Genomic DNA, 22658 nt, shown 5'->3' with positions numbered 1-22658 from the left:
AACTTGGAAGAGGATAAAACTTTCACCACTAGAATTCTTTATAGCACTTCCTGTGAGCTGAGAGCATCTATCGACACGCTTTGGGAATATTAAACCGAAGTGGCTCAAGGGGGCAGGGTTGGTTATCACCACATTTTAGAAAGGAGAAATAGACACAGAGCAAGTGAACCCCTTGCTGGGAAAATAGTAAGGATGTGACCCCAGACACATTGGCTCCTGAGATTCTGCTCCTAACAACCACACAATGTTGGGTCTATATACAGCTCCAAAGAATGTATTTGGGCTTTTTTTTTCATATAAAAGTCAGCAATCATGATACATAGTCCTGTAGAGTATTCTATGGCTTACCAAAGGCCTGTGAGTTGATGTCTTAATTCTTATAATAGCCCTGTGCTGTTTACCTTGTATTAACTGAACACAAACTACACAAACTGTGAGGAGGACATCTGACCGAGTAATTGCCTTCATCGGATTGGTTTGCAGGCATGACTGTGGAACACTGATGAGCATTCTTGATTGCTCAGTAATATATGAAAGAGCTCAGCCCACTCTGAGTGGTGCTATCCCAAGACAAATGGGTCTGGCCAGTATAAGAGAGCCAGCTGAGGGGTTGGAGAGATAACTCAACAGTTAACTGAACTAACTGGCTGCTCTTCCAGAGGACCAAGATTTGACTCCCGTCCCCACATGGCTGCTAACAACCATCTGTAACTCCAGTTCTGGAGAATATGGCGCCCTCCTCTGGTTTCTGTGGGTACTGCACATACATCGTACACAAACATAGCATGCAAAACGACAGTGTACATAAAAATAAATATTTTTTTTTAAAAAGAAGGAGTAGGAGGGAAGGAAGGAGGAAGAGAAAGAAGGAAGGAACAAAAGAACAAAGGAAGGAACGAAGGAAGGAAGAAGGAAAGAAGGAAAGAAGGAAAGAGTTAGAAAGCCAGGTGAACCAGCCAGTAAGCACTATTTATCCATGGTCTCTGCTATTTATATATTATGCTTTTAGAGAGATGAGTCACTTGTATCCAGAACATCTTTTAACAATAAGACATTACTGAAAGAAATTAAAGTTACTTTCCCAGTTCTGGAGAGAGGTCATGACGTATCTAGACCATTCACACCCACCTGCCTACTGCTCTCACCTATGGATACAGACCATTGAAATGGAATGGCCGGACAAACAGTGAAGCCTAGACAAAATAAAATCCACAAAAAGATGGGTGTGTGCCTCAGTTCAGCCAGCATGGTGTACAGACAAATGGGGAGGCCTCCTGTGAAGCACTAGGGTCTATGCAAAATTACCTCCACTGTTACTAATCCATTCTAGAGTCCACAATTCCAGTATGGAATGGATGGGTCTTTCTGTAGACTCAGTGCCACTCTCAGTAAAAAGTACCTTCAGATGAATAGTTCAGTTACACCCCAGTGTGAATGCTATTATAAAACCTTTTGTGATTTGACAGTTAGTGAGGGAGTCTCTAGCCTGTACCTAGGGGAATTGGAAACGTAAAAGTCTCAAAATGGGTTTAGGGCAGAGGCCAAGCAAACTGCTGCTTAAAAGGACAGTATTGTAGTTGAATCCAGGCACTTAGCGTGAGCGGAGTCCTGAGGGAAGATGAGGTGTGGGAACCCAGCAAAACCCAAGCCAGGAAGACAGGAGAGGACTTTCTGAGGTGTTCTTCCTTTCTGGGTATTTTTAAGCCCACCCCTGGTACTAACAGCTACGCCCATATCCCTGTGAAGACAGTGGCTCCCGCTAGCAGGACACAACCACAGAGGGACTGTCTGCCACACGGAGAAGAGGGCCAAGAGGAGAAAGAAGGAGGAAAGAGAGCCTCATGGGAGGAAATTCTAGATGGTTATGTTAAAAAGGATTTGTTCCACTGTCACAACCAGAAAACCCTCGGAGCCAGCTTGAGGGCAGGAAAGCTGGAAGAACTAGAGAAAGACACTGCTAAAGAGATGCTCTGGGTAGCAGATGGGACAGGTGGGACCATAAAAACCCACATTTGGGCTGTGATGAGGCAGAAATGCTGGGATGTGCACCGGACGCTCTAGTGCTGATGCCTGAAAGCACCTTTCACCATCCTGACGGTTGAGAATAAGAATGGGCCTTAAATCCAGGCTACCAGACAGCCCTCCTGTTCTTAGTTATGTCCAGCGACTGGTGTGGACTCCCCAGGTCTTGCAGTTTCTGAATACTGCACAAGCTTCCCTACCTCCCTGGTCACCTTTTTTGTTTTCACTTCTGGGCCCCTTTCTAGGGAGAGACATAAACTCTTCTACCCTAAGGATGGAAACCCTGAGCTGTGCCAACGTCAGTGACCCCTCGGGCTCAGGCTGTTCTGGAGCTCAAACAAAGACATATTGGGACCCTCCTGCTGAGAGAGGGGGCCGTTCCAGGGCCTAGGGGGAGCTGGCCTTAATCTGCTGCACAGTGAGCGACAACAATGTTAAGAATGAAAATATGGTTCGGGGGTATAGCCCCCAGGAGCCCAACATTTTAGTATTTAAAGGAACTTTAATGAGCTTAAGTGGCTAATCTTGAGTTCAGGAGGGGGTGTTTTGTTTTGTTTTGTTTTGAAAAATCCTTTTAAAGGCTCCTGAGGCTTGATAGCCAGGATTCTGAGTCCTGGAATGGCTGCCTCTAACTAAAAGGGCAGAAGGGGAAGTGAGGAGAAAGAATTGTCCCCAAAGAGCTTCTCATGCTGCTTCCAAATCTGGGCTGAGCTGTGAAGAGCACCCTCCGTGAGGGAGAAGTACAGAGGCTGGGCCTCAAGTGCTGGCCTCCCATGCACAGCACTAGGATCAGGCCTCAGCCTCCCGAAAGAGAGAGAGAGGTGCCAAGAGAACCAGCAGCTTTGCACATGAGTGATACACAGATGTCCAACCACAACGCCGGCCCATCTTCCTGACCAGCGACAGATTCTCCCATTTTACTGGGGACAGCACATCTCTGACTCACTGATATGCAGGACACAGGCTCCTGAGGGATCACCCAAGGAGTCATGCCATGGAGGCCCATGGCCAAGACACCAAGCTGAGGACGACTCGATTGCTCCATGGTAGGACTATTGTGCACAATGAAAGGCTAATTAGGAGGTTGGAGAGATAGTTCAGTGGGTAGAGGACTTGCCAAAGAGCCTTGAGAACCTGAGTTCAGGTTTCCCAGAAAACACATCAAAGCCCCCAGGCAACTGTCCTGATCTATCACCCCAGTGTTGGAAAGGAAGAGACAGGAATCTACGGAACTCACTGGCCATCCAGCCTAGCAAACCAGCGAGCTCCCAGCTCAGTGAGAGACCCTGTCTCAAAAACTTAAAAATAATGAGCATTCAAGTCACTTGTGCATCTCTGGTCTCTGCACAAGCACATGCACACACACAAACACATGCATATGTCATCCCCACGGAGGGAGACAGAGACAGACAGACAGACAGAGAAATAAGGGGCTAACTGGGTTCTCCCAAGTGAGAAAACAGAGGATCCATGGGATAGCAGGGACCAGGGGAGGTGAGGCAGTTGGTGGTGGGGGTTTAAATCATATGTAATGCTTACAAAAGCCATGCTAATAAAGCTCTTACAGGGTGCAGGGAAGTGGAAGGCAGAAGGGCATGAAGCAGACGTGAGTCTCAATATAGCCTGTGGTCCATTCCCAGCCAGACCGGAAGATTACAATATTTTTTTATATGGACAGGATTTATTGGAGGAGTCAGAAAGCACAGTCCAATCCGCAGTGGCCAGATATCTCTCAGAGCTCATCCGTTATGTGAGACCAATGACAAACCACAAATATGGTGGTACGGAGAGACGCTGGAAGCCCAAAGAGTCAGCAAAGCCAGACGTAGTTGCTGTTCTCCAAAAATAGGATCCCCCAAACTAGAGTTCTGAAAAACTGGACGAGACCAGAGTCTTCCGTGTGACTCCAGTTAGGGGACTGGGAAAAGCACGGTCTGCTTTGTATTTTTAGTTGTTAGATCACTACAGCGCAGTGATGGAGACCTCGCAAGGTTTCATTAAGTTCTGTCTGACCCGTACCTGGCAGCCAAGTATATGCTCTGTGGAAGACGCCGTTGTCCTGCTCACCACCAAGAAAAAATAGCACAGGGGTGAACTCTTAAATCCCTTTCTAACTTCACAGATGGGATTATTGTGGCAGGTGAAAGTAGGGAACGGGTAGGGAACGGATGTGGGCTTTGTTTTATTCCTCACATAATATCTCCCCCAATACTTCAGGGTTTCTGCGGTGCTCCAACTGCATCTGCTATCTAGAGCCAAGAGAAACTTAATCCCGGCCCTAAGACTCATTTTATTTATTTTTCGGTCGTGTGAAAGCAAACATGTAGCGAGGTTACAGTGTTTTCACCTCCCTCTTAGCCCACACAGCGGTAATCCTCCTACTAATTAATGCCAGGGCCGTAGCAATCTCGCTCATCTCGTCTTGGTTAAAAAATATAGAGGCGGATCGCTGTGGTTTTACGGAAAGAGCAAGCTGACATTTGGAAGGTGTCTGCAAGACTGTAGGGTGGGTTTCACTTAAGAGATGACAAAGAGACACAAAGCTGCCAGCAACACCGGCTGGGGATAACATGACTAATTCTAATTGTGGACTAAATGCTCCGTGTCCTGGTGGACTAAGGGACTAAGGAGGAAATGTAAGTCCTCAAGAGCACCAGAAGAGATACTCTCTCTATCCTTGACAACAGACCATTGGAAAGGACATGAGGGGTGGCCCTGTGGCGTCCTGAAAATCACCATCTTCCCCCTGACTGAGTATGGAAAAGCCACCATAGGCAACAGCACTGTCCCAAGGGTCCTGAGGGACTCCCGGGAGGACAAGCAGTGTGCTCCCAAGTAAGTTCTCAGTCTGGCTGAAATGAAAACCAGGGTCCCCACTGCAAAACCTCTACTCAGGGCTCCCTACCCAAAATGGCCCAAGGCCCTCTTTATCTCGCTCTGAGTGACATTATTAAAACATGCCACGCTGAAGACAGGAGGACCAGTTTAAAACAAAAACAAAAACCTAAGTCAAAGAGGTTTATTTTTTAAATAAAAAAAAATAATAGTAAAACAGCTAAAGTTTCATAGGACCAATATTGCAAAAATCCTTTTAAAACTAGACAAATGTGTCTGTTTTTTTTAAATCTCCCAAAAATGTATCTTTTAGGATTGTACAACTATACTTAATAATCCAGTCCACGTGACTCTATATTGATTGTTTTGACTTTGGTAATGTACGAGAATCACACTTTGTGGTGTGTATTTAATCTAAGACATTATTAAAATTTTTGTTCGTATAACGAGTGAATGATAAGGTCTTTGTTTTTCTTACTTTCAAATAATTTATTTGAAGGGGGAGGGGATGTGATTAAATCAATGTAGCTGTTCTTAGCAACGAAAGTATCCTATCATAACATTCACAAAACGTCATAAGATTAAAGATAAGGAACCAGGGATAGCCCTCCCTGGCCATGAATTAGTCTTGGCTGAGGCAAACATGGTAAATAAAATGCAAGTCAAACAATTAGCTACAGGAACAGCTCTCGTCACTGAACTCCGGGTACTGACCATCACTTCCATGTGGAGGACCAAGGTCTCAGAACTCTAAGCAACGTAAAACCAGTCTGGATAAACCACTTTTCATAATGCATTCCATTCAAGTAAGGATCAAAAGAGCCTCAGAGCCATCCTCCCAGAGCCCCAACTCCCAGAACACTATAAAGGCCTAAACTACCTACCTAATTTTAATGTTTTCAGTCTTAGATTCCAAGCAAGTCTTACCCTTGGACTGATACACATATAAGAAGAAAACAACTCTAAACAAGAAATATTTTCACCCTCTAAAATTAAAACAAAGAGAGAGAGAAGGTTGCATAAACATAGCCATGACTGTGGACTACACTCCTTGTGAACTAAACCCCTACAATTGAATGCAGACAAAAATTATTACCTAGCTGTGTTTGATTTTTATATTCCTTAATATGTCATTGTGCCAGGAGCCAGGCCAAGCAAAAGAGTTTCATCTGCGGGTTCCTTTTATGAAAAACTGCATGCCCAATTTTGATCTCCAAGAAATGACACAGTAATAATAATAATGATGATGATGATGATGATGATGATGATGATGATGATAGAAAAACCCAAGCTAACTCCTCCACACCACCTCCTGCACCACTTTGATAGAATACTTTGATAGAATGCAGAATGGTTTTATTGCCAGTACAGAGCATGCCCTAAGTCTTTCTCAGCTGGGGCTGACAAGCCTCAGGCCAAAAGAAAGAGACAAAGAACACTGTAGTAGGGTGACATCTACTTTCCCCCACGTCTGTCCCTTTCTATGGACAGACAACTGATGTGCTCCAAAAGGCAGAGAAGAAAACCTGAGCAGGCCTTCAGAGGAAAGGGTTCCTCAAGCTGTGATTCGCTGACGTGTGGGGAGTTAGCGCATTGCGAGAACAGCTCTGATGACAGCAACCCTACCCCACGATGTCTAAAACAATCCAAGTGATAATGATAAACTTCACATGTGAGGAGAGAAGGCCCTGTCTGACCTGCCAGCCACCAGGCACATGAAAGAAGCAATATAAACTTGATTTAAAAGTGGGACGCTATCCAGAAGGCTCAATTATCTATCAAATTGCCACGTTTCCCTGATCCTACCATTCTCTGTCTTCGACTCGGGCATGGCTACAGTAGTTGCTTGGAACCGACTCAGACAAAACTAGGAACTAGCCAGATCACAGAAGGCTCACTGAAATAGGGAACAACAGTTACATAAATAGAAGTCTTCTAGGCTGGAAAACATTTTGGTTGTCTGCTAACTTAAATGCCGAAGCAAACTGAACCCATTCTTGAAATATCCACCGGTATACTACCTCAAGTGCTCTGTCTCCAAGCCCAGCCCCATCCATCCCACCAGTGCTGTCTTTTCTTAGAACCAGTGTCTTTTTTTTTTTCTTCAATGACATCGTGAGCAAGTGACCCCCAGTGCTTGATTTCTGGCTGTTCATAAATCTCCATTCTACACTCTGGCCTTGAATGCTTGTTGTTTTGGATATCTGAAAAATAAAGTATTCCTAGGGGGGCCATAGTGGTTGAAGCCAATACTTAGGAAAACATCCTGAGGTTTCAAATGAACAATCTTGTCCAAGATGCCACCATCAATCCACTGCCTCCATGAGAAAGAAGTTGAAGTTTCACATCGGGGAACTGAAAAGAACTTGTTGACACAATGGAATTTTGGCTTCTTTAAGCAACTTGTACTGGAGTGGCTCTCTGACAATTTCAGACACGGAGCAAGTGATTCTGGTTACTGTGGCCCCCCCTACTTTCCCCAGTCTCCTGCTTATTTCCACCCTGTCCCGTCCCCAACACACCCCACTTTATTTAAGTGAAGGCCTGACGTGACACCAGGGATATACAGGTAATAATTCAAATAGAAATCTAGAATTTCCAGTTATCCAGGAATGTACACAAACGGCATAAATAAATGTGATGACCTCTGCTGCTAACACAGTGTTCATGGTAGTCACCAGAGAGTGGACATCAGCTATGTATTCATTCACTGTTATAAAACACATGTAGATATAACACTTAAGCTTTACAGATTCGAGGGACCAACGTCCTGTCTAATCCCTTTTCTATCAAGTGCACTAGAGTGTGCCACCATTGCTCTCTGACACCTCACACACATCTGACTTCTCCATTTACCTTGCCTGGGACAAGGCAAGAAACACATCCAGGGAGAGGGGGTTACCACTGCAACAATAGGGAAACCACTTTCTGTGAGTTTACAGTTGAGCTGTCCCCTCTGGGATAAACATGTGGCCACTCCAGATAGCTTCTAGTGGATACCTAGTCCTGCACAAATGAGGAAACCTTTTCAGGAAACCCTTGCTGGTCCCAGTAAAATAGATGGGAAACCTGCCAGGCTAAAACCTCCTGCCATCAGGCTCCAAGAATTTTCCAATTATTCTTTCCTCGTCGAAAGCAGGGTTTTACATCTAGAAGCTCCAATAAAGCCTGTTGAATAAAGGAATTTTTCCTGAGCCCAACCAGAAGAAGAAGAAGAAGAAGAAGAAGAAGAAGAAGAAGAAGAAGAAGAAGAAGAAGAAGAAGAAGAAGAAGAAGAAGAAGAAGAAATAATAATCAAGTCTTCACTTCCTCTTAAGAATATTAAGTACATTAAAATCCTGGTTTGTTGAGAGGAGAGTTGGATCGAGATGGGGAACAGAGGAGAGATGGAATGTAAAGGAGGAATAAATGAATCTCAAACAGCCGCCACAGCTTGCCCTGGGACTGTGCTCAGAGCTAAGCAGTTTCAAGCAAACCGATTTTGGATATCCATGTGCCCGTAAATGCTTTTAAATTAAAATTTAAAAAATAAATAAACTTTCAGTGTCACACCAACACCTCTTTGAACAATATAGCTCACACCCTCTATAAAATCTTGATTCTGACCAACAGCTGGCAAGTTGATCCCTGCAATTTTCTCTTCACAGAAATAGCTTTGTGAGGGGAGAGCTGACCCTCTCGGGCTAATAAGCCCAAACCTCGCCAAACCTGGAGGGCTGAAATGGAAGGGATATTGTTCTGTTAAGTACTTTACAGCAACTGTTTCTTCTCCTCTTGACACAGCCTGACTTCCTTAAAGAAGATTTGACTGGCCAGACAGCTGTGTTGACCCTTGGGCCCTCTTTGATTCATGATTTTCTTTTTTAACAAACAGAATAGAGAAAAATCACAACCCAAATCCTCCCCTAAGCCCCAATGCTTTTGAATTTGCTAGTGTTGTGCCTGAAGGATGTGGATCTTTCTCTAATCTATAAGCAGAAAGATAAAGATTGAGCTCACACAATACCAAAACCTGTCCGCAAAAAGCAAGAGAAGAGGAGGGGGAAAAAGCGAGCAGTCACCAGGCTTTCTCTACTTGAAGTTGTATAGACCAAATCCGCTTAATTACCTAAAAATCACAGACACCAGCATTGTTTTTTTTTTCTTTCTTTCAAAACTGTTTACCATAAAGACCAGGGAGAGTTTTGAGTCTTTGCTGATTTCTGTATTTTTCAATTCATGTAAATGAAAGCATGTATTTATTTTATTTTAGGTTCTGAAAAAAAAGGAAAGCATTTCTGAGACAACAGAGAGGTCGGGTGTTTTCTTCACATGAAGGTAAAAGTCAAGCGTTTTATGTCGAGCAAGAGTACTAAGTAGGAGAGAGGAATGTTCTGGTAATGGTGGTGGTGGTAGTGGTGATGATGATGTTGGGGGTGAGGGTGGCAGTGGAGATGTCTAACTTGGTCCATTTTTTCAGTGAACCTGACAGCCCAGATGATTTGAAACAAGAAACCCCTGTTCTTCCTTCCCTGTGTTTTATGTTTTGATAGGCAACCCTCCCTTGCACTTCCTTTCACTGTGTGTCGTAATGAAATCATGGAGACTACGTTTCCCACAATGACCTTCCTCTTCCTCCGTGCACACACGCATACACACAATCAACATATGCATCCCTAGTGCAAAAAAAAAAAAAAAAAAGTCAGACGAGCTTTGAGCCACTTGTCTTTCTGTCTAGCCCTCCCCAGTCCTACGAATCCAATGTCCTTATATATTGGCCAATGTTGCAAGGCAAGTTTCCTCTCCTTACTTCGCAGGGATCCTCCTGGCTTGTCCTTTGACACCACACCTACCACACCACAATCCTCAAGGTATTTCAGAAATCCAGATTGGGAAAAGAACCGCTCTCCCCATTACCTGCCTCCCACTTCTGCATGCTGATGTCAGAATCGAACAATCTGACCCGCAGACAACATCCCTAGTCTAAAACCGGGTGGAGACGCCGCGGGAAATTTAGGTCAGTTTCCCTCTAGCCTAGTAGCTCCCGAAAACCCGAGGAGGGAGTTACTAGAAACGCAAAGCGACGGTGCAGGGCAGGAAAGCCATTTCCATACCTGATTTGATCAAGCCCAAGAGAAAAATGTGCCCAGGGGACAGAAAGCACCGGATCCATACCGCCTGATGGGCACAAACCCCAAAGCGGTGCAAACTCTTACGTAAGATGAAATGGGAAAAGGTTCGCTAGTCACTAGCGCCCCGGGCAAAGTGATCTCTGGAAATGACTGGGCCAGGGTTGAGGAACTAGAAATAATTTGAAAATACGTTCGCGACAAAAAACAAAAACAAAAAACCCCCGCATTGCGGCTCTCCTGGCCTCCAAGTTGTGCGTACGGATGGTACCGGGGACGTGTACCGAATGCGGGTGCGCGAGATTTACTGGCCTTTCCTACGGGTGTCTCTTTGCATCTTGCAAAAGGCGGAGAGGGTGCAGGAGGGCACAGTCCCCAGCGCACACCGGTGCAGGTGAGCGGGCGCGCTCCCGCGACGCAGGCACTTACTTCTCGTAGTGGTACTTGCAGTAGAGCTTCTTGTCCCGGTAGAAGCAGGTGGTCTCCAGGGGCTCTTTGCAAGAGGCGCACTGCACGCATTGCTCGTGCCAGAAGCTGTCGTTGAGTCTCAGCAGAAACCTATCCGAGATGACCCGCTGACAGCCCTCGCAGACAGACTTGGGGCTCACCGCTCTGCCTACAAAAGCAACAGATGTCGCCGGTGAGCTACACCGGCAGCTAACCCCCCGCTAAACCCGCTCTCGATCGGATTAGACTCACAGATTTACCCCCCGGCCTTGAAACCTCGGGAAATTCCCCAGATGATCAGATATTTCGAAAAAAAAATCAAACCAAGTGGCAATGACGTTACTAATAAACAAAGACTGAGTGGCAAGGTATAAATTCTAGGGAGGGAGGGGCTGAAGTCAATAAATGGCCTTAATTATTAGACCCAGATACCATTGTGAGCTTTCACTGATCTTTTAAATTAGATTACATATAAATGTGTGCTCCCAGGACTCTCAAGTCGTCATTAATCAATCATTAAATCACTGTATTTCTGTCTTTGACTACGTTTAAATGATCGATAATAATTTGCTTGCAACTGCGTTCTATTTTTAAAGGAAAATTAGCATTTTTCTCTTTTCTTCACAAAAGTCGGCCCGCGGATGCAGAAAAATACCATCTCTCTCCAGGCAAGCTCAGTGTTGTTCAAACTAGTGAGTGAGTCTCCTAGGTCTGGTTTGGAGTGCAAATTGCAGGTGGCTTTTTATAATTAGGAAACGTCAAGATGGGGAAAAAAATAATAGTCGAACGCAGAGACCCAGCCAGAGAAGGATGCCGGACAGAGAATTCTAGATCTCCTGTGCTCAGAAGCGCTGCGTGGAGCAACAAACCTCTTAGCCCAGTCAAAGAATCTTCTGTGCCCTACCCTTTGACCTTTTTGACTTTTTCCCTTCGGATCTTGTTCGAATGAGGGCCTCCCCCCACCCCAACACGCAAGGGAGAAATACTTGGCCGCCTTTGTTGACACTTCACAACCGTTTAAAGAAGCCCTTGTCCCACAAGAACACTCTTGTCCGTGATGTCCCAAAGGAATGATCCTTCTCCATACCACGACACTAATCTCACTTTCTGCTTTGGAGAACAGCTGCCCGCTTGTAAGCCGGACAGGTCGTTTTGTGTGGTGGGAGCCAGCACGAAGGGCTGGGGAAAGAAGTGGTCGTTCTCAATTACATGTTTCTATTGTCTTGGACTCAGCATCCCAGGCCGCCATCCTAAAATTGTGGCAAACGTGGGTCGCGCAGTGCGGGGAACCAAACCTGGTGCGCCTAAGTCTGCACACAGGCTCTGGCCTGGGTCTCCTTTCTTGCTCCCGGGAAAAGATCCCAGGACAATTTGGAAAAGGGGATTGAAAGAAGGGGGCATGGGTTTCTCAATTTCGTTTCCTCTGGACTGTTGGGGTGGAGTGGGCGGCTTCTCTCTGGATATGGTTTCTATAATCGGAAAAATGTCAGCCCCACTCTAATGGTTCTAAAGGTGGGGAAAGAGGCAAGGGGTTTAAATAAAATAAAAATCTCTCCTTCAGAAAGAAGAGGTAAAAAATAAGAGAGAAAGAAAACAAAACAAAAAACAAGCAAAAAAAAAAACAAAACAAAAACAAAAACAAAACACTTTTTCTCCAAACTGGAAAATTCCAAAGACAGAGTTGAAGAGACACTACCAAAACAAGCATTGCCGGTGTGAGCTCTGAAAGACCTCGGTGTGGCTCTTCTGAATCTCTCTATTCTCTGTTCCTTCGTGGTAGCTGGGTTGGGGGTAGAGGGATACCAAGCTTGTGGAACTAGGATCCGGCTTCAGTTAATTAAAGACCAGGCAAGGGCCCCGCCGCGCAAGCTAATCCCAGCGCAGCGCTGCCCACCAGCCCGGAAAAGCCTCTTGGCCATGCCCAATACTAAAATTGGGGCTGCAGTTGGTGAGGGAAGAGAACTTGGGCGCTTTGGGCCTCGGACCTCTCATGCTAGGACAGGGGTCTCTGAGAAACCGGTGGCATTTATGAGCCGTCGATCAGCTCCATGATTAAAAATCTAGCCCTGGGTATTATTAATCACTTGCCACTCAAATGCCTTGTGAACATACTCGCCCGCCCCTCAAGTCTTTGGGGAATTTGATGTTGAGCTCCTGGAGCCTGAGGAGGTTTGCTGGTTGTATTTGGGTAGGCACGACTCAAAAGGACTGATGGACACGGAAAGACAGAGAGTTTGGGCGCCTCTGTGTGCAAGAAGAGGGTGCTAATCTGGTCGCCTAGCCCAGTACCAGAAAGCTAACTTCCTGAGCTCTCGGCCGAGCCGCAGGAGGATGCGCTAGGGCGCGTGCCGTTGAACACTTACCCAGCAAAGAGGAGAAGGAGGCCGAGGTCTCAATCGCACTTTGAAAGTTCTCTTCCATCTTCAGGCCGTCCAACATGTTCGGGTTGAGCCAGGAGGAGCTGCAGAGCGGAGAAATGGTTGAGTCTAGCTTCCGTGCCTGCTGGGACTCCGTACGCTCAGTTGCCACTCTCCTGAGGAAGGACAGGAGTGTCCAGGGCGACAAGAATGAGCCTAGAGGGTAGAGTTCAGCCAAGGGAAATGTGAGGTGGGAGGAGAGAGAAGAGCCACGGCGAACTGCTCGGACAGCTCTGATTTCACTTGAAGTCAACGCGTTATGTACTAAGGCCTCCGCCCCCTAACTGCGTTCTCCTAACCCCCACCCCCACCCTTGTCCCCAGGTTTCCCACTCCAAGACCGACTCCGCCCACCCTATAGGAATGTGGCCCCTAGGGATCCCTCTACTAGAACTACGGTACTAGTTCTGAGGGGTACGGTGTGTGATGGGTTGGGGGTGCGCCTGCTCTCAGAGCCAGGGCCAAGCAGACAGGACCAACAAGATATCCCGTGGCACCGCCACTCACTTTCGACCCTCACCTGTCTTGGGTTGGAGAGAGGCAGAGTAAGGGACAGGGAGACCGTCCCGCCTGCTTCCGTACTCCTGGCGCTGCGCTCTGCTGGGGGGTGGGGGGGCACGCGGGAGTAGGCGTGCGGGGCGCGCAGGGAGGTCCTCCCGCTGGTCGGCCAGTGCTGGGAACGTCTGCAGGAGCAAAGGAGTCGCCTTGGGGAGGAGCCGCGACTAGCCCGGCTCACTCTTGGATGCATTTCAAATCAACTTTCAGAAACACGCCCGCCCGAGCCGAGCAGGAGCCTAAGGAACCCCGCAGCCCTCCTTACCTGATGGGCGAGCTCGCTCCCGGCGTCGGGAGCGGCACGAAGTGCCCGGGAGGCTCCGGGCAGCTTCGGCAGAGGGAGGTGGCGTTCCCGAGGCTGCAGCCCGAGCAGCCGCCCGGACTCCGGCGCGCCCGGGAGAGAGCAGGAGCGACCGCTGGCCCCGGGTTCTGCTCCTAGACGCGCCGGAGTCGGGCCGGGCCGTGGCCGCAAGCCGCAGATCTTTCTTGGGACGTCCCGCCAACCCGCGCCTTTCTGCGACCGGGAAGGGGAAGCCAGGCGGCTGTTCCAAGATCGGAGGGGAAACCCGAGACCCAGGGTCCTGGGTGCAAAGTCCGCCCTGCTTTCTTCTCCGAGGCGGCTCCGGCCGTTTCTGACAGCGGCCGCTGGCTGCGTGCGCGGCCCGGGAAGGGGGTGGGGTGCGCAGGGCGGGGGCCTGGGAGCGCGTCCCGTGGCGGGGCCCGCGGTGCTCGGTTTCCCTGCTTGGCTGCTCGACCCACCGCGAGGCTGCAGCCTGATGCTCCGGTCTGCTGCCTGGACCTCCCGGACGCGCCAAACTTTTCCTCCTCTCCACGTGGAACGGTTGTCCCCGGGGGAGCTGCGCCCCAGCCTCGGCCGAGATCCGTGCCACCTAGACTGCGCGAGGGCGGGACGGGGATCCGGTTGCTCTCGGATCTGCACCGTAAGTGATGACTAACCTCAAGCAGTCCTCACCTGGAGGCCGCGGGGGTCGCCTAGAGACCCCCCACCCCCTGCTTTATGAACTGGGGCACCAGAAGCTCCAAGCTCCTCGGACTTTCATTCACCACTGGCTCCTGCAACTTACAAATTTGTTTTGGCTTAAAACTCAACTCACCGTTTCTGACCGAAACCACTTCACTGCTGGGAAATGCAATAATAGGACCCACGGCCAAACCTTGAATCAGGCTCTCTCTCTATCCCATCCGGCTGGCTGGACGCTAGACCAGAAGTCAGCCAAGCGGACTTTTCTTAGAAAAGAAGTTTTGGGGGGGGGGACAGTTTTTAATTCCCTATGATTCATAACTTTCGACTGCAGCGACAGCCCTCCAGCCTCTCTAGAGGCAGGAACAGGGTCTTGCTCCTCTATTCCAAGAAAAGCCTGAGGCCAAATGACTCAATAAACACATCATTGCGCTGGCTAACATTTATCGACCATTAATTTCGTGCCAATCTTCGTTCCGTAGCCAACTCATCTAATCTTTACAATTTAAGGTGGGAACAATTATAGTCTCCATGTTCCGCTTACCCTAAAGAAATGGGACACCTGTCCACGTGAAATTCTAGCCTGGTCTCAACACCGTTGGGAGGTCCGATTCCCTGGGATTCTCTAGGGCGCACTCACTTCTACACTGAGAGGAACCCAGTGGCAGTAATCCAGCACCATTGTTTGGACATACCACGCAAGCAAGGATTCCCTAGTGCCTTCACCAAGAAAAGATCTCTTCCTGAACTTAAATCAAACAAGCTCTTCTTAGGGACACACACACACACACACACACACACACACACCATTCGAAGTGTTTTTTTATCCACATGTCCAAGTCAAACACATAATATGACGTCAGAGAAACAAGGGGAAATGGCAGAGTTTAATACCCTGTATTAGATTACTGCTTTAAACTTTTTATTTTTTTTTGGTTCTTTTTTTCGGAGCTGGGGACCGAACCCAGGGCCTTGCGCTTCCTAGGTAAGCGCTCTACCACTGAGCTAAATCCCCAGCCCCTGCTTTAAACTTTTTAGGATGCTTCTACATACGTGGTTTTGCCTGATCTCTACGACAAACCCGTGAGGTAGGCAGAACAAATAATTTTATCTACTGTCCTAGACAAATCGTTGAGGTTTAATATATCCAGGAGATTTCTCTGCTGTTTCACAGGTGGCTATTGGTATGTCTTCTAACACCTGACCTTTGTTCTGTCATCCAGATAGAACGGGATGTGGTACGGGAGATAAATTACATGAATTCCTGAGATAATACAGAAACTTGTTAAGAAAAAAAATCACAGCAAATACACCCACAAGAAATGATATTTTAAGTGCCCAGCTGAGTTTTTGTTTAACTAAAAGTCTTGAGTTTATGAGACATATTTAACTTGTGGGTAAGGAATATCCAGTACACTGGATAAATAGATTTGATCTGAGTCTTTCTCGCATCAGGAAGAAAGCCTGGTTAGTGTAGCGCACCCGAGTTTGTGGTGTGAATGCCTTTCCCCCAGTTGCTTTGGGCACTTCAGATAAGTACTGTCTCACAATCCTATTGTAAGCTCTATGACTCTCAAAGCACATAGGTGTGCTTAGCAAGCTGTTTCCTTGGGAGGGATGAATGACCCTCTTGCTGTAGTCTGAAGCCTGCAGGGAAGCATCAGTAAGCAAAAGAATCTCAGTCCTTGGTGGCTTTTTTTTTCTTTTATACACAGGCAATACATTGTTATCATATCCATCCTCACTTCCCAGATCTCCTCAACACATCTTCTCGTACCCTGTTCTTTTTGGTTTTCCATGCAACCTGCTGGGCCTAACTGGTCTTGTCAGTGTGAGAATGACAGTAGGACCATGCACAGGAGCATGGGAAACCCATCAGTGGCCATGCTCCCAGAGAAAAATCATTCTACTCTTTCCAAGTCTTCCACTAGTTCCTCACACTTGAATTTTGACTGGGCTGATCTTGTGTAGACCTTGTGCATGAAACATACCTTCCGTGAGTCCATGAGAGCCAGGGGCCATGTCATACCCAGGAGACAGCATTTCACAGTACTCCCTCCATCTTTCCACCTATTCTTCCATGACGCTCCCTATTCCCTGAGGTTTGATGGCTGAGGGCTGATAGAGAAGTCCCACACAGGGACTGAGCATACACAGTAAGGAAGTCATTTCTTCTTAGCACTTGAGCTAGTTACAAGTCTCTACATTTGTTGCTACCCACTGTGAACCTTCTCTAACCGAGGCTGATTAGCAGCACGGATCTGTGACTGTAAACATAAATATTCAGGAGGTAGTTTGGCAACATGGCCATTTAGCAGCAGCTGCAGGAGGAGGAGGAAGAGGAGGAAGAGGAGGGGGAGGAAGAAGAAGAGGAAGAGGAAAAGGAAAAGGAAAAGGAAAAAGAGGAGGGGGAGATTTCTCTTTAAGGGCCTATGACCTACACAGCCATGGACTTTTGGCCACAGAGGTTTACAGTATCAGGCATGGATCTCCTCCTGTGGAGCAGGCTTCAAGTCCAATCAGAAAGAGGCCGGTTACCCGGGTAACACCCATGTTGCACCAGTGAGCACATCTTACCTGGCAGATCAGTATTTTATGTATTAGAGTCCTTTCCTCACAGTGTGTCACTAACTTGTTGTCACTGGGGGTCTTGATGATGGCTACCTGATTAGGTATTTAAGGTAGAATCTATTTAAAAGAGTTTTGATCTGCATTTCTTGAATGGCTAGCTCTGTTGTACACTTGTTAAGTGTTTCCTAGACATTTGTACTTCTTTTAAATATTCTGTATAATTCTATAGACATGTTTCTCTTGATGTTTGGGATTTTGTTTTGTTTTGGAGGTTTTTGTATGTGTTTATTAGTTCTTTGTGCATTCTAGATACTAATCCTCTAAGTGATCTATAGGCATAATTTTTTTCTCTCCATCCTGTGGATGTCCTTTTTACTAGATTGACAGTTTCTTTTACTCTACAGAAGCTCCTTGGTTTTATGAAATCCTGTTTGTCAGTCATTTCACTTATTCCCTATACTTAGAATGTCTCCACCTGTGTTTTTATGTTGAAGTGGACTGCCTCCTGCTTTATCCAGAACTTTCAGACTACCCGGTCTTGTGATGAGGCCCTTAATCAGTTTTGAGTTCAGTTATGAAGGTGAGATCTAGTTTCATTCTGCATTTAGAGATCCAAGTTTCTCAGCACCTTTGTCGAAGATGCCACCCTTTCTCCAATATATATTTGTGGCTTCTTTGTCAAAAATCAAGTAGCTGCTGTTTATGAGCTTTTATATGGGTCCTCCATTCTCCTGATTCTGTGAATCTATGGCTGGCTTTATATCAATACCACACTGTTTGTATTACTATGGCTCTGTAGTATAGTTTGAACTCGGGTATAACCATACATTCTGCAATAACCTTTTCGTTCAAGACTGCCATTGCTATCCTTGATATTTTATGGTTGGGTCCATATAAAATCAGGCTTTCTTCATATCTGTGAGGAATGTTCTTGGAATTTTTTATTGAGGTTACATTAAATCTGTAGAATTCTTTCATTAGGGCAGATCTATAGGTATGAACTTAAATATTTAGATAGTAGTACCTTTCTCAAAGTCTTAAAGTTTTCATTGTGCAGGTCTTTTGTTTCCCTACTGACGCATAGGCCTAAGTATTTTAATGTTTTTTGCATGTGACCGTTATGAATTGGATCAATTTCCTGATTTCCTTTTCGACATGCTTGTCACCAATATATAGAAAGGCTACCAATGTCATGTATTAGTTTTGTATCCTGCCATTTGTTGATGAACGTGTTTATCAGCCCTTAGAGTTTTCCAATAGAGTCCTACCAGTCTTTTATGTATAGAATCATGTCGTCTGCAAACAAGAATGCTTTGAATTCTTTTGCGTTAGCTCTGCCTAAGACTTCAATTGCTCTATTAAAGAAGACAGAGGGTGAGCACCTTGTCTTCCTCCTGATCTTAGTGAGAATGCTTTGAGGTTTTTCTACATTTGTTACGATGTTGCTATAGGTTTGTCATACAGATCTTTTATTCTCTTGAGGTATTCTTCCTTTAATCCCTAACCTCTCCCTGACTTTAATCACAAAAGGATGCTAGGTTTTGTTGAAAGACTTTTCTGCATCTATCGAGATATCCATGTGATTTCTGTCTCTGAGTCCATTTATGTAATCTATTACCTTTATTGATTTATGCTTGTTGAACCATCCCTGGATCTCTGGAATGAAGCCAACTTGATGATGATGAATGATCGCTCTGATGTGATCTTGAATTTGTCTTGCCAGTGTTCTACTGAGGATTTTCCCTTCTGTGTTCATTAAGGAGATAAGCTTGTAGATAATTCTTGTTGTTTTGTCTTAATCTGATTTAGGTATCATGATAAAAACTCTTTCATGAAAAGAGTTTTAAAGCATTCTTTTTTATTTTATGCAATAATTTGTGTAGTATTGATTTTGGATCTCCTCTGAAAGTCTCGAAGAATTCTGAAGTGAGTTCATCTGGTGCTGACTTTTTTTTAAGTTGGAAAACTTTTTATTACCGTTTCAATCTAGGTTATAGATTGTCTGAATTATTTATTATTTATTTAATTTGTTTTTATTTTGGTAGGTCATATGCATCTAGAAATTGTATACTTCTTTTTAGATTTTCTAACTTATAAGAAATTAATTTCGTGCCAATAGATTTTAAAGTGTGCCCTTATAGTTTTCTAGATTTTATTGATTATCTGTCATAATGTCTACATCTTTTGCCTCTAATTTGATATTCTCTCCATTTCTTTTAGTTAATTTATCTAAGAATTTGTGAGTCTATTTCATTTAATTAATTTAGATAAGGATTTTTTTTTGCTTTCAACTTCTTAAAAATTTTATGTGTGTGACTATTACCTGTGGACACCAGAAGACGGTGTCAGATGCCCCTGAAACTGAAGTCTTAGACAATTGTGAGATGCTATATGGGTGTTGGGAATTGAACCCAAGTCCTCTGGAAGAACAGCCAGTGCTCTTAACTGCTGAATCATCTCTCCAGTCCCAGGATTTATCGATCTCGTTCATTTTCTCAAAGAACTGACTCTTTGTTCCATTGATTCTTTGTATTGCCTTGTTCATTTTTTCACTCACTTATTTCTGCCCTGTACTTAGTTCTTTCTCCTCATCTTCTTGTTTGGGGCTTTGTATTCCAGAGACCTTAAGGTAAATCATTAAGCTGTGTATTTGCACTCTCAGATGTGCTGTTGCTGGTGTTTCGACTTGTGTGTTTGGGTATTTGAACTATAACCTTTCCTTTGAGAACTGCCCCCACCGTATCCGACAGGTTTTGGCGTGTCAAGTTCTCCCTTTCATTCCACTCTAGGGGTTTTTAAGCTTCCTTAGTCTCCTCATTGAGCCATTCATTGTTGAATAGTATGTTTTTTAAATCCCAGTTAGTTTATGTACTCTCTGTAGTTTTCTCTTGTTGATATCTAGCATTTTCATGTTGTGGTCAGAAAAATTGCAAAATGCTGTCTCATATTTTCCATACTCATCGGAGCTTGCTTTGTGTCTTGGCAGCATGCGGACTCTGAGAATGTTGAGAGAGTTGCTGAGAAGAATATGAACTCTTCAATGTCTGGGTGGACTGTTCTGCAGATGGCTGACTGTTGTGTCCATTGAAGACTTAACCCAATGTTTCTCTGTTTTCTTTTTCTCTGGATGACTTCTGTATTGGAGTCAGTAGGGTATTGAAATCTCCAACTCTATGTTAGAGTTGATATGTGGCCTTACATCCAGTGGTGCCTGTGTTTTGTGCGTGTGTGGTATTTTCTTGGATTGTTCCCTTTGGTAATCCATCTTCTTTATCTCTTAAGACTAGTCTTAGTTTTAAATCTATTTGGTCTACTATTAGAATAGCTTTACCTGCTTGTTTCCTAGTTCCATTTGCGTGGAGGACTTCCCTCCTTTCACTCTAAGACAGTATCTGTCTTTGAGAGGAAGTGTGTTTCTTAGAACAAGAAAAACAGAAACAAACAAACAACAACAATGAAACAAAAAACAAACAAACAAACAAACAAACAAACAAAAAAACACCCTCCTGTCTTCTGAACCATTTATTTTGTTTAAAGCCATGGAAACGAGAGTAGGAGAGTTGAGAAGGTGGTGGTTGTGATCATGTGAAATGGCCACCAGGGGGAGGACTAGCCAAGACAGGATCCAAGGGGGACCTGAGAGACTAGTGGCTCAAGGCATGTGGCAGCCTTGGGTGGGGTCACTTATAGGGCAGTGACTTTATGAAACAGTTGCAGTGAACGGGGCAGTAGGTTGGGGGAGGGCTCAGTTCTGCTCCTAGCCTTGCCACTGGGACTGGGCCAAGGAGTAGAGTAGAATGTATCGTGAAGTGGTTGTGAAGTATCGGCTTAGTTGATGTGTTTAAATGATGTGTTCATCAGTAAAGATACAGAGCCTCATCCAAATATGACATCTGCACATCTATGTTCACTGCACCTGGGAAACTAAGGCTGGAGGAGGTTTGCATGTTCCAGGCCAGCCAGGGTTACATAATGGAACCCTGTCTTTAGGGTGTATGAAGGAGGGTAGGGGAATCTTTGCTTGTTGTTATCTCTTTTGTGATTCATTTTGGTCTCTCCCAGTGAGTTGGGGAACATGCATAGCCTTTGTACTACAGAACTGACAGGCTGTTTTTTGTTTGTTTGTTTGTTTGTTTGTTTGTTGTCTGTTTAATAAGAGAAGATGCCATGGAGTCATTTTCCAGAAGCCCTTCACAGAAAACAAGCCATAGTCTCTCTCTTCTGAGAAACTCTCCAAAGTATTTCCTTTAGAAAATTTCTAAAAGTGAAGTGATTAGGCTTTAAGTAGGAGCCTGGCATATGGCTTTTTTTGAGTTGGAAGTGATCTCCAAACTCATCCAATCTAAACATTTGGTTTGTAATGGGTCAAATTTATTCTGGTGGAGATGCCATTTTCTGGGCCATTGATTGATCTTAGCTAGCCATTCAGAAAATGAAACCCCAGTTCCAGAATCTTCAGCTGATGAAAGAGCCGCTCTAGCCGTTATCCGTTTGCATCTGAACTTGGTTCAGTTTTTCCATGCTTCTCCTAAACTGGAGCACACAGATTGGGCAACAATGTACCCAGGGCCTCCTGGTCTTTCCAGGGACATTGAGACATCCACTAACACAGTCAACATTTGTCTCACAGCATCCTTTTCTGCGTGTGCCCATTGTACGCTCCTACCATGACATCGCCCACAGCTGATAACGCCACCATTACCATATAGTTGGTTTTAAGACCAAAGTGTGAAAATCTGTAGTTATCCTTGCAAGGAGACAACCAGCATTTCAAACATCAGACGCCTTGCAATTTCAGGCAGATACCATCAGCTGCAGGGACTGTAGACGAGTGTGTCTTAGCTTAGTACTTTGCTATTAGAAGGAAATTTGGGGTTGGGGATTTAGCTCAGCGGTAGAGCGCTTGCCTAGCGAGCGCAAGGCCCTGGGTTCGGTCCCCAGCTCCAAAAAAAAGAAAAAAAAAAAGAAGGAAATTTGTCGGTTTTCGTGAAAGGCGCTTACTTTGTCACGGGGCTGTAGAGGTGTCAGTCCACGGTCACTGGCTCTGTTGTTTCAGGACATTGTAGGGCAGCAAAGAATCAGCTCAGCAACACTCACCTCATGGTGCCAGGAATCAGACAGAGAGAGAGAGAGAGAGAGAGAGAGAAAAGGCCATAGACAAAGCTCGCTCTTCAACGTCACACCCCAATGCCCTACTCCTGACAAATGCGCTAAACCTAATAGACTGGTAATTCACTGGTGGAGTTTCAGCCATCCTGATCCATTCACATCTCGGGGGCCCCAGCTACAGACAGGGCTGTCTTAGGGACCAAGCTCTCAACACATGAGCCTCTGAGGCAGTGGTTGTTAACTTGCCCAATGCTGCAATCCTTTAATACGGTTCTTCATGCTGTGGTGACCTCAGCCATAAAATTACTTTCCTTGCTACCTCATAACTGTGATTTTGCTATTGCTATGAATTTTAATGTAAAAAAAACCCTGTGTTTTCTGGTTATCTTAGGCAACCCTGTGGAAGGGTTGTTCAACAAACCCCTGCAAGGGGTCATAGCCCACCGATTGAGAACCACTTCTGTCAGGTTGGCCTGGAAGCCACCCTCACTGGAAGACGGCAGGCAAAGTCCACTCAACAGGGACTATTCGCAGAACTAAACCAGTACTTCACAAACCAAGGGGATGTCTTCACATTGGAGAGGCCCCAGATGCTGTTCTGTCCCACATCTGT

The 22658-nt window shown here is 45.5% G+C and overlaps 1 protein-coding gene across 3 annotated transcripts in view; it reads right to left on the bottom strand.

Annotated features, from left to right (window-relative positions):
• The window catches only part of Lmx1a (LIM homeobox transcription factor 1 alpha), a 144197-nt gene extending 130180 nt beyond the window's left edge, over nucleotides 1-14017 (bottom strand). Inside the window, exons 1-4 of one of the 3 annotated variants that reach the window (XM_087580263.1) lie at nucleotides 13649-14017; nucleotides 13349-13511; nucleotides 12776-12985; nucleotides 10395-10581 (exon numbers count right to left, since the gene is read on the bottom strand). In XM_087580263.1, the coding sequence (XP_087436389.1) occupies nucleotides 10395-10581; nucleotides 12776-12851 (263 nt within the window). In that variant the 5' untranslated portion in view covers nucleotides 12852-12985; nucleotides 13349-13511; nucleotides 13649-14017. Of the gene's footprint in view, nucleotides 1-10394; nucleotides 10582-12775; nucleotides 13066-13348; nucleotides 13512-13648 lie in introns of those variants that run through there. The other 2 variants (XM_087580264.1, NM_001105967.2) reach the window with 2 other exon arrangements.
• Between the last annotated feature and the right edge of the window lie 8641 nt (nucleotides 14018-22658).

The sequence above is a fragment of the Rattus norvegicus genome, chromosome 13 (genome assembly GCF_021556685.1).
Source record: "Rattus norvegicus strain SHRSP/BbbUtx chromosome 13, alternate assembly SHRSP_T2T, whole genome shotgun sequence".
Lineage (NCBI taxonomy): Eukaryota > Metazoa > Chordata > Mammalia > Rodentia > Muridae > Rattus > Rattus norvegicus.
This window is presented reverse-complemented; position numbering and strand designations above follow the sequence as displayed.